The sequence below is a fragment of the Trichoderma gamsii genome (genome assembly GCF_001481775.2).
Source record: "Trichoderma gamsii strain T6085 chromosome Unknown Scaffold_3.2, whole genome shotgun sequence".
Lineage (NCBI taxonomy): Eukaryota > Fungi > Ascomycota > Sordariomycetes > Hypocreales > Hypocreaceae > Trichoderma > Trichoderma gamsii.
The window spans coordinates 1,510,430-1,523,125 of NW_020171340.1; the positions used below are offsets into that span (position 1 = coordinate 1,510,430).

The following is a 12,696-nucleotide window of genomic DNA, read 5'->3' on the forward strand; positions in this document are numbered from 1 at the left end:
GTTTTGCCGCATCATGTCATGGCAATGGCAAGGGTTATGGGCTGAGATGTAAGTGAGTGAGCTGAGTGGAGGTGGACCAGACCAGCGCTTGGAAGCTGGATACGCAGAAAGTTTGATGGCATGCGCTAGACTCAACACGGAACCAAGCAGCGAGTAGATTCGACAGGGATGTGATGTTTATATCCGATGAGTTCGTAATAAGCGCGGGCCCTCCCGGGGAGGAGAAAATGAAGGATTCCTTGGGCTCTGCGGATCATGGGTCGGTGCGTCATTGGCTATATGTCAGGCAGTGTACAGTTAACCAGATTCGGAACCATCGCTCGAGATGCGCGACAGGGAACTGCTCTTTGAATCCGTGCTTTGCAAGACCTAAGATGTGGGCGTGACAAGATGATGAATAGATATATAGAAGACGCGACGTCCTGGATTTCAGAGACCAAAGGACAGAGACAATCTCACAATTCTAGAGGAGATCCCCTTCTCATCGCGTTTCCAAGACTGCCGCAGCAATGTCGTCGTCTCCAATTCCTGGAGCATCCTCAGGCTCCTCGACTGATGTCGAAAAACAATATCAAGAACAATATTTGAAGCAACAAGACGCAGCCGCAGATGTTGAAAAGTCGCCGTCGCAGCAACAGCAACAAGGAGCGTCCACAGAGCCAGACTTTGGCCCTCCACCCAATGGCGGCCTGGCAGCGTGGATGGTTGTTTTAGGAGGGTTCTGTACCGTGTTTGCGAGTTTCGGATGGATCAATTGTATTAAAGAAGTCATCCAAGCTGTCAGACAACGCTTACTAACTTGGCTGTCTAGGTATCGGCATATTTCAAGACTACTACCAATCGCATCAACTCAAGGCATACTCGCCCAGCACCGTGGCGTGGATCCCTTCTGTGGAATCCTTTATGCTTTTCTTCGGGGTACGGCTCATCCCTTCCCCCATCGTATTGAAGTTACAGATCCTAATATAACGATAGGGTCCCCTCGTTGGCTATATGACCGACCAGCTCGGCCCCCGAATCCCCATCTTAATAGGCACCTTTCTTCATGTTTTCGGGCTCATGATGACCTCAATCTCCAAGGAGTACTACCAGATTCTCCTCTCCCAGAGCATTTGCAGTGCCCTTGGCTGCTCGTTTCTCTTCTATGCCCGTATGTATTCCCACCGCAATCCAATGCGTCTCTCCCATATCCATCAAGTTTAACAAACAACCGCTGATAGCAATCGCCGCCCTCGGCACCTGGTTCCGCGCACACCGAGCCCTCGCCTTCGGCATCGTCACCGCCGGATCTAGCATTGGCGGCGTCGTCCTGCCCATCATGGTAGAGCGTCTCGTTGTGCGCATCGGCTTCGGCTGGGCCATGCGCTCTACAGCGTTGCTGTTCCTCGGACTACTCGTCATTGGCAACTTAACAGTCAAGTCGAGGCTGCCTCCAACGGGGAGGAAGTTTAATTTTATGGATTTTGTGACGCCCTTTGCCGAGAGACCTTTCCTGCTTCTCACCGCGTCTGCATTCATATTCTATCTGGGTGCTTTCTTGCCGTTCACCTTTATCATCGTGCAAGCCAAGGCGGAAGGCATGTCAACGGGGCTGGCCGATTATTTGGTCTCCATCATAAATGCTGCATCGTGAGTGTCTGCTATAGTGTTCTGGGTGTTATTTTGTAAAGCTAACAGGTGTAGCACATTTGGTCGTATCCTCCCCGCTCACTTAGGCGACCGCTACGGCGTCTTCAATATCATGATTCTCCTTACTCTCTTCGGCGGCATCGTCACCCTGGCTCTCTGGCTGCCCGCGGCTTCCAGCGCACCGCTTATCGTCTACAGTGTATTGTACGGCTTTGCCTCGGGGTGCTTTTTGTCCATTGTTCCCGCCATGGTAGCATCCATATCAGACGTACGCAAGCTGGGCACACGCACCGGTTCACTCTACGCGGTAGGTTCCATTGGCGCCCTGGTCGGGAGCCCCATCGGCGGAGCCATTATCAATGATCAGGATGGGCATTTCTCCGGCTTGATTGTATTCTGTGGAGTGTCGCTACTGCTAGGAGCGGTCTTGGCGATTATGTCAAGACACGCCTTGGTGGGTTTCCAGTTGAGGAAGAAAGTGTAGTATGCCTAGTATTGTCCCATGAGATATGATATACGGCAAAAGACGACATAGATTGATTAGATACGATTATAATAGACATCTTTTTTTAGTTAAGTCGTGGCTTGATATCCCTGTCGGCGCGTACTATTGTTAGCAAGTTACAGTTCCATCGTGATGTACTAACATAGAGAAGAAAGGAGCCTCTTTAGCCTGGTGTTAGTAAGTATCAACTCGCCCAAAAGTCAACTCGCCCAAAAGAAAAAGTAAAATATGTGCTCTATTTAGTTCTCTGGATACCAATTACCTCGAGGTGCTCGGGGCTGAGCTGCTTACTGAGCATCCGAAACAGTTTACACACTGACAACTCATCAATCTTAAGCAGACTAAACTAAAACGCTAGCCTAATTGGCTCCCTAGGCTAGAGATTCTCCTATGTTTTGTTGTATGAGAGACGTTGTGTCTGCCTGTGTTAATGCCTTGCACAAGGCTGAATTCCCGCCAATCGTCCTGGATCAACAAGGCGGCCAGCGGCGCGGGGCCATAACTTGGGCGCTTATTCTTAAATTGTCTTGAAACAAACATCAGCTTCCCCTTACAATGTCTTAAATTTTATCTTACCTTAATATTAAGATTATTTCCCTTCTAGTTTAACAACTACTTCTAGAAATCATGAGTGCGAACCAGTCACGTCGGAGGATAGACCCGGGCCAAAAACCCGAGAGCAGCACGAAACCCAGGACAGACAACGTGCTGCCTTATCGAGGGAGAGAGCTTGACAAAAACAGCTTGCGACTAGTTGAGATACAGCCGACTGCACATGAGAGCGACCCTTTAGTTTGCACGCCGACGGAGGTCACCTTCGGTAGCAGGCCCAAGTTCGAGGCGCTGTCATACATGTGGGGCATAGAGAAGGCGAACGATACTATCACCCCGAATGGCCACCCATTCGAGGTCGGGAAAAACCTAATGGATGCACTCCTATTCCTCCGCAGCCATATTATATTCAAGAAGGCCTATCAGCTATTCTAGATCGACGCCATCTGCATAAACCAGAGTGATGTGGAGGAACGGAGTCGACAGGTTAGGATCATGGACCAAATTTACTTCAGAGCCAGCACGGTCGTGGTTTGGTTGGGGAGCAAGTACGCAGATATCCAAATAAAAATTAAAGGCAAGCTGAAGCCAGAAGAGAGCAAGAAGCCTGAGGAAGATTTCCCCCAGGGTAGCAGCAGCACTCTGCAGGAGATGGTTAGACACTTGCGAACTGACCCCTACTGGGATCGCCTTTGGATGCTGCAAGAGATTGGGCGAGCGAAGAAGCTCCGGGTCTGCTTTGGAACCGAGTCTTTCTCGTGGGAGTATTTCAGGCACCTCATCGCAAAGTATAACAATAATAGGACATCCGGGCCACTAAATCTGGACAAAATACTGCGCCAGGAGAAATACAGCGGCTCGCACACTCTCAAGAGGCTACTCGAAGAGCACGAAGACGCGAAATGCTCGGATCCAAGAGACAAAGTCTACGGTCTCGTCGGACTTGCCTCGGACGCCGCGCAGTTTCCGGTGGACTACAGCAAGTCCCTCTATGAGGTGTGGAAGGACACGATGGTGTTCATGAATGAGTGGAATCTTTTCAAAGATGAATTCAAAACTCTCAAGACTGGAAATCTGGTGAAGAAACTCCTCATGGCGAATCTCAGCGATCCCCTTGGTCAGCTCTCGAAAGCGTACGAAGACGAAGTGGACTCAACCCAAATTATCGACAAACTAAAAGGTCCCTTTGGTTTTCGCCTTCAGGCAGTTTCAATCGGGTGCATCATCCACGTAGGACCTTCAACCAATGATATTGTCTCTATGCCTGACGAAGCGACTCAGTGGCACATCGCCACGCAGTGTCTATATCCAGCGGTCGAGCTGGGATCAGCTCATGCAGAGTACGACAAATTGCTCTACGCACTCTTAGAATCAGATGAATCAGAGATTGAGAAGGCGTGCTTCAACAGGCCAAGCCATGTTACCTGGCTGGAGACCCACAATCTCGACAAATACAAGAGAGGCCCAGAAACCACACGAGAATATATCATGAGAGTTCAAAAAGCAGCCTTCCTCGATACCCTCCTACCAACCGAAAGGATTGCCCTTGTTATCCACGACTGGGGCTCAGCACTTGCTTTGACTGGGCACGTCGTCATGAGGATCGCGTTACCGGTATCACATTTTTTGAGTTCGTGCTCCCCGTTCCAAACTGGGACGTGTTTCGCCCTACTTTCGCGGAGAACTTCAAGGCATTTCGCGATCCCATCCTCGGGCGGGAGCTGCTAATCAACCAAAACGTTTTCATTGAAAAGGTTTTGCCTCTCAACATTTTACGGCAACTATCTGAGGAAGAGATGGGACAATATCGTCGCCCATTCCTCCAATTGGAATTACGCGAGTCACTTTGGCGGTTTCCCAATGAGATTCCAATTGAAGGATACCCTGCTGACGTGTGGGAAAACGTTAACAAGTATGTAGATTGGCTACTGCATACTGATAGTCAGAAGCTTGTCTTCTGGGCTGAAACCGCGGTTATTATTACAAAGGAGACAGTAGAGAATTTTGTTAAGAAGCTCCAAAACACAAAAATTGTGTATCTAGGGCTGGTCTCCATTATATTCAAGAAGGTTATCCGCACACTATTGGCCGTGAAATTGCTCAGTGGCTACCTAGTAAGAGATAAGAGTACTTAGCTATTCGAATATTAAATGTAAAACTTATAGACAGTTGGATTTTTTAATTATATATATCTATATATAACAAACTATACACTAGATAGTAAATACAGCATTTTATCCCTATAACTAAATAATATTAATTCTGCAGATATCTGTAAAATTAAAGTCCCATTCTGCAACTGAAAGCCTGGTCTACCCAATTTAGTCTTGTAGGGTAGAGAAGTAGTCGAGAGCCTTCAAATATTTGCCTATATACATTTAGTGAATTACTTTTTTAATATAACTCTTGTTACATACCTGCTACTGTCCACCTCTTGCTATGAGTATGCAATACACTTCGTAGTGATCCTAAAGCTTCCATATAATGTATATCGCTTGTCTTTATCCATAACTGACCTTGAATAACAGCCGCCTGATAGAGAGAATGAGGCACGAAAGGCGACAACTCATCTAAATCAACAGACTGCGGGTCCACGAACAGATAATGAGAAAATGATACAAGTTCGGCAGAAAGAGAGTTTACACGAGTACGCAGGCTGCTGATTTTATCGCTCTGGACGACGCCCTCTGACTTTAGAGCAGAGTCATACAGTATCATAAGAGCACTATCGCCTGTTAGATGGCCAATATCACTATTGCGGCGTCAAGACATACCTGCTACACATCCCAATCGCTGCGCAAGAAAACTCACAGGGATTATCGCTATCTTTCATCAAAAGCGTGTTGTAGGCGGATAGCGTCCTTTCCAGCAGAATGGCTTCCTCTGCATTAAAATCTGCATTTGGGGTTGGTTCGACGACGTGTCTGAGCAAACGCCCAATGAGATGGGATACTTGACATTCACGTGCTAACGGACCAACAGAAACGCTCGGCGACGTCGATATATTAGACGCAGTGATTGAACCCATAGTCTGTCCCGACCGATTAACAAAAAATCTTACAGTGTGATTTTTACCTTACATTCTGATCCCATAGGGCGTCATGCATTGGTAGAAGGTCGCAGGCCCTGGGGTCTTTTGTGCAGAAAGAGTCATCTCTGTTGCAGAGATTAATATGTCTAGCTATCCAGTCAGCTTGTGATATGCATACCATCTTATTTATCTTTCCCTGAAGCACTTGCAACTGGTTTAGTATAAATCAGTTTTGGTATTTCAGCAGTGCAATCGAGCCTATCTCTACGTTGATGAAGAGCAAGTTTACCTGTCAACGATGTTGATGGCCCACCATACACGCCTCTCCTCTTCTGCTATTGTATTAATGATGGGATCCTTGGGTCTCTCTTGGCGCCATTTCTTATTTAGCTCGAGGGCATCTCCAATCCGGGCGCACGCAGCGATCGATATTGATGCAGCAGGTTGGATTGCGTGACTCATCTCGAAAATCGAAATTAACAAATAAGACTGGATAACTTCGACTGAAAAATAACCAGTAGACTCCAAGAGATTTATGCAGCGTTTGGTAGCCACGTAAAGAGACGATTGCATCTCGCTAGCATCGCCTGGATTTTGAGTTATAAGATGCAGGCATAACGTCAATACAATAAAGTCTGCATGCGGTGTCGTCCAAATACCTGGCAGACGATCGGAATATCGTCCTTTTGCGATAATAGGCATCCATGTGTGTATCGTTCTGAAATAATTGTCAGAAATGAGTCGTATATTTTCAACGGCCCCGATAATCTTGATTGCCTCGTTGCCCAGGAGGACATCAACCATGGGTTTCCGTAGCTGGTGGTGGCAGAACGGGTCGATCGGAGAGAATAATGGAAAATGGACATTGCCTGCTGATACTTCTGGCAATTTTTTTGGTTACCTGCTTGCAGTGACTTCACTAGCACTGGACGTACGAGACCGATTGTTTCCGGATCGAGGAGTGTATCGTCTCCTAGCAGGAGCATCTTTCGGAACTGTATTTACGTGCTCGTATCGACACGTCCGACCAACTCTACGACAACGATTAGCTTGTTCAGGTCACCAGAGCAGACCCATGTCTCTCTATCTTACCTAGTGCATGTTTCGCATCTGGGCTTCACCTTATCGCACTTCCGTTTGCGCTCCTTGCATTCAATGCAAGCAGTATAAGCAACGGACGATACTGCGGAGAAGCTCATGACTGTAGCTTCTTCGTTACAGCAGTCGTGATAATGACTGCGGGAGACGTGGCCGTGCGGGTGCGGGGTGAATAGGATATGCTTTGCTCTTAATCCCCGTGTCAACTCGTTTTAGATGACGGGAACTGCGTGCGGCTGATAAAGCGCGGATGCGGGTGCGGGTGCGGGTGCTTGGTGAATAGGATATGCTTTGCTCGGATCAGTACAAAGACACGCCAAACCAAGCTAGATACGACAGAGGAAAGCCAACGTTTCCCAAGATCTCATGCAATAACAGACCTAACAGGGACCTCTTTATAAACTACATAGACTACACAGATAATATAGTCTATACTATATTTACCAAGGGCCAGGTCAAACAGATGGATGCAACTCTGTCAGGACCAAGGTCCTCGCTAGTAATATTGAATTTTCAGGAGCCTATCTTACAAACAGATACTGCACTCCATAACACAGACAATACATTTAATTTCACAATAACAGACTGGAATGGTAATGGAGGACCTCTAGACCTCATTGCCATTAAGAAGAGTAACACCAATTCAAACAGCACAGAGGTATATATTCTCTCAGGGGCTTTAAGGCTCTAAGAATTTATCCTGCAGACAGGAACTACACTCCATAACACAGACAATACATTCAATTTCGCAATAACAGACTGGAATAGTAATGGAGGACGTCCAGACCTTATTGCTATTAAGAAGAGTAACACTAGTTTAAACAGCATAGAGGTGCATATTCTCTTAGGGGCTTTAAAGTTTTAAGAATTCATCCTGCAGACAGGAACTGCACTCTATAACACAGACAACACATTTAACTTTATAGTTACAGACTGGATTGGCAATACACATCCAGATCTTATTGCTATTAAGAAAAGTAATATTAGCTTAAATAGTATAAAAGTGCATATCCTTTTAAGGGCATTAAATTTCCAAAAATATATTATGTAAATAGGAACTACACTCCATAACACAGATAATACATTTAACTTTAAGATAATTAACTAGAATAGTAACGGACGCCTTAACCTTATTACTATTAAGAAGAGTAAGACTGGCTTAAATAGCACAGAGGTGCACATTCTTGCTAGCTAAGTCTAGCTAAGATATATCTTTTTATGCCGTTGAGTCGCAGTAGGCATTTAAGATTAGAATTGAGAATCTGAGTAGTTAAAGATGGTGATTATTAGGTAATAGCTTTCAGTCGTTGTAGGGAGTTCTCCACTGCAAGAGGAGTTTAAGCTCGGCCGACCGTTGGCGGGTTCCTATCTTTCATGGCTCAATTGACCTCAGGAGTTCTTAGCTTCCTAGAACTGTAATTTGCTATACCATAAACTAAATGACCAATGTTTTATTCTTCATAGAATAAAATTATTGCTTAAATCCTATAATGACCCGGTTACTAATATCCTAGATAGTTAGTGGCTTATGGGATTCCTAAGGGATAAACCTAGTCTATAGTTTATATTAGCGGATGGGTTAGGAGATTTATAGGCAATAGTAAAAGGTAGTAATAAATATTATTAAATAGTAAGTAATGTAGAGTGTATTGTAATTTTAATTCTGTGTTAATAACTAGCTATTTAAGTTATTTAAATAAGCGTAGTAAAGTAAACTTATATATTTAATTAAGGTTTTTAAATTATAGTAAAAAGCTATTTTTCTTAGCTTTTCTTAGTATTAAGGAAAGCTAGCTTTCTTAGCTTTTCTTATTTTAGTAAGCATAAGCTTTTAATTAATTAAATGGGTTATAATTAATCCATTCTATTTTACCTTATAGGCCTATTATAATAACTATAAGTATTAGGTTATAATATAATACTCCCTCCTTATTAGTCTTATTCTTAAAACTTAGTTATATTATTATATAAGTATCCTTATTTATTTTCTTTTTTAGGTAAGTTATTTTTTCCTTAGTTTTCTTTCTTTATTTTTATTATAGTTAAATATAAGTAAGATAATAATAATACTTTTATATAAAAGAAAAAGAAATATAAAGGTTTTACTAACACTATATTAAAGAATTTTATTTTTATTATAAAGTTATATACCTATTGTAAGTCTTAAGGTTATAAATATATTACTTTAGAAAAAGATTTTTATTATTATTTATTTTATATAAAAAATTAAAAATTTTATTATAAAGCTTTTAATCTTACCCTTTAATAAATATAAAAAGTTATATTTTATTATTTAAAATTAAATAAGGAGCTTAAGGAAGTTAAGGAGGCTTAGTTAAAGCTTAGTGTAAAGGTTAAATATTTTTATACCTAAAAATAAGAGTAGTTAAGGAGGATAAAGCGTGCAATTACACAGGGGCTAAATAACTTAAAGGAATTAAAGCGGATTAAGTGTAAGGAGTATAAAGCGGAGGCCGCTTATTAAGCTGCTTTATTAGCGCTTAATTCTACTATTAGCCTGTCTTAGTTTATTAATGCTATTAATTAATCTGCCTTTAAGCTAAACTTATTATTATTTTTACCCTTAAAGTGTCACGACCTAATAACTTATAGTCGCGACAATGGGCCTATAGGGTAGACGGAACCGGATTAACTTAGGACTGGACAGCTAACTAAAGGCGGATTGAGAATTAACTTCTTAATTTATCATAAGATTAATAAAATAAATATTAATCCTTAAATAGATTAAGAGATATTCTCTTAATTTTATCTAGACTAACTGGATATATAAGTTTACTTCTTTACGCTTATTAAATAACTTAAATAGCTAATTATTAATATAGAATTAAGATTATAACACGCTCTGCACTACTTACACTTTAGTGATATTTATTTACTATTACTTACATTAACTAACAGGTCTCTTAACCGCTCCGCTAATATAAACCCAGAATTACTATTAGGTTTATCCCTTAGGAAATTTACCTTATACTAATAATCTAGTGTATAGTTTATTATATATTAATAACTTTTATTTAAATAGTTACTAGACCTATAGGTAATATTAAAAATAAATATTAAAAACTTCTAAGACTTAGTTAAGCAGATGGAATATAAAACGCAAGATTTAAATTAAGAAGAACTTTAACTGCCAGCTAATAGTGCGGAAGCTACTGCATAGCTTATAGCTATAGAAGAATTAGTATAATAGCTTTAGCGCACTCTTACTGCCTAAAATAAAGAGCTAGGCAACCTGCAGTAATAATAGGGAGCACACTAAGCTACTATTAATTAATAAAACTAAACTATTAATAACCTATAGCAATAATTAAATAATCCACTAGTGGTTACACCCGCTATAGTACCTGCTGTAGCCCCCGCTGTAGCGCTAATGGTACCTGCGCTAGTAGATAACACTAAACTAGAACTAGGAAGGACCCTAAAACCTAAATAACTAATTAAATTTAACAGAGACACTACTAAACTTTATAAATTTTAATATAACTTATAAACTTACTTTAAGTATTACTTCTTAAATACCTTCTTAGCGGATAAATATAAAACTTATATCCGCTTTACAGGAACTTAAATAAAAGGTACTGCCGCTAACTAATTTAGCTTAATCCTTAAGGATAAATAAAAACCTATTAACTAATAAATATAGCTTACTAAGGATATATTTATAAGCTATAAGGAATTTAAAAATTAATTAAAAAAGTCCTTTAGAATTATAAATAAAGCTTAAGAAGCTAAAAAAAAGCTAAGAGACCTTAAATAGAAAGGCCTATGCTATAAATATACTTTAATATTTATTTAATTACTTACTAAAGTTAATTAGATTAAAAAATTAAAGAAAGAAATATATTATTATAGCCTAAAACTAGAAGTTAAAGATAAAATCTATAAGATAAACTAATAAGCTATTAGTTTTACTAATCTTACTTAAGAAGTAATTAAAATTAATAACTGCTAGTGGGAAAGAAAATAAGAAAGAAAAGTAAAAAAAACTAAAAACCCAGTTAAACACTACCCTTAAGCTAACTAAGGAAAGAAATAAAATAACTATATTATAAGAGATAATAATACTTAACCTAGGAAAATAGACATTAATAATATTACTAGGAAGAAGTTCCTAGGAACCTATAATGCCTATAGTAAAAAAGGTTATAAGAAAGTAAACTGCTGCTTTAAGATAACTTATAAATTCTATAGTAAGAAGGGCTATAATAAAGCCTACTGCTATACTAAGAAAAATATAAAGAAATCTAAGACTACTAAAGATAAGGTTTAAATAAATATAATTATAAAAGTACCTTATAATTACCTTAGCTAGACAGCTTACTATAATAATTTATATCTTATATATAAAAGCAGTAAAAAAGGGTCCGGATACTATTTAAAGAAACTATAAACTAAGAAGTCTTATAAAACTATATAAATTAATACCCTTAATTTTTATAAAAAGAAATATAAGAATTATAGCCTTACAGAACCTTATTCCGCCTATACACTTTATAAATACTTATCTTACAGATTATAGAATATTAATTATATATGCGAAAATAATAAGCCAGAGGAATAGGAACTCTTAAATAAGGAAATTAGTAAAGATAGAATTACCTATAATAAAAGCAGGAGAATTTATAAAAGCAGTTTCTATATAACTAATAAAAAAACACTAATAGTAAATTAATACCCTTCTAAATATATACCTTTTTATAAAATATAAGGGAAACCTAAACCAAAAACCAATTACCTTTAAAGATATATATAATAGTAATAACACTAATAATAATAAATGTTATTAATATAGTGCCCTAGAACCCTAATATAATATAATATACCTAAACTATACAGGGAATTATAAATATCCCTTATATAAATTTAAAAATAAGAACCATAAATGCCTAGGATATTAAAAAAGTCTATACTATAACAGCTTAAATATACTATATATCTATAACATTAAGGCATAAAATATATATAAATATAAAACTTATAAATCCATAGACCTAGATTATAACTATAATAGATACCGCATCTATAGATCCTATAACCCTAAATATAACTATATATATATTTTAGGAGAATAAGTAAAAGAATAAGAAAAACAGGAGGAAAGATAATAATACCTTAATAAAAACCTACCTTATAGAATAACCCTAGAAGAGGCTTAGGAATAAATTAAACTTATTAAAATAAATATTTAAGGAATATATAACTAAGTCTTTATTTAAAACCTCCTTAATGCCCTAAATAAAGACTGCAAAGCACACAGCTGGAAATAGTATAATAATATATACTACTAAATATATATCTTTAATAAACTAAAAGACTAGCATAAGTATTAACTAAAATAAGTTAAGTATAAAAACTATATAATAAACTACTTCCTAGACTATATAATAATATATTATAGCACACACAGAAAGGAGAAAAACTAATTTTATTAAATTACCTAAAGACTAATATAAAAAGGTTATAATTTTAAGAATCATTTAAACTAAGGATAAGGCAATAAAACCCTAATTAAAAGATATTACTATTTAATTAAGGACTAAAATGAAGAATTAAAGTGCTAATAGTGTGTAAAATACTAAAATATTAAATAAAACTAAACCTATTTAAATAGCATTTAAATTAACTTAATAGGAAGTAGTAGTAAGAAACTATAAGTTAAAGGATATATTAATTAATCCCTGGTTATAATATATATAAATAGTAGTGCGGATTATAACCTTATTACTCTTAAAATAGTAAACCTACTTAAGTTACTATATGCTAAGAAAAAATAACTTATATATATATTTAATATTACTATACCTAACGCTAAGATAATAATTAATTATAAAACTAATTATCTCCTAATTATAATTGCTAG

At 38.4% G+C, this 12,696-nt stretch overlaps 2 protein-coding genes across 2 annotated transcripts; both read left to right on the plus strand.

The window, feature by feature from the left end:
- Window positions 1-509: 509 nt before the first annotated feature.
- Window positions 510-2,113, plus strand: TGAM01_v201476 (hypothetical protein; the record flags this gene model as incomplete). The annotated part of the gene is made up of 5 exons (XM_018804830.1): window positions 510-756; window positions 812-918; window positions 976-1,150; window positions 1,221-1,629; window positions 1,684-2,113. 5 exons carry the CDS (start codon window positions 510-512, stop codon window positions 2,111-2,113), a joined length of 1,368 nt encoding a protein of 455 aa, XP_018662098.1.
- A 648-nt stretch (window positions 2,114-2,761) lies between these two features.
- TGAM01_v201477 (hypothetical protein) lies at window positions 2,762-4,821 on the plus strand (the record flags this gene model as incomplete). The annotated part of the gene is made up of 3 exons (XM_018804831.1): window positions 2,762-3,043; window positions 3,122-4,276; window positions 4,318-4,821. The coding sequence occupies 3 exons, from the start codon at window positions 2,762-2,764 to the stop codon at window positions 4,819-4,821; spliced, it is 1,941 nt and encodes a 646-aa protein (XP_018662099.1).
- Between the last annotated feature and the right edge of the window lie 7,875 nt (window positions 4,822-12,696).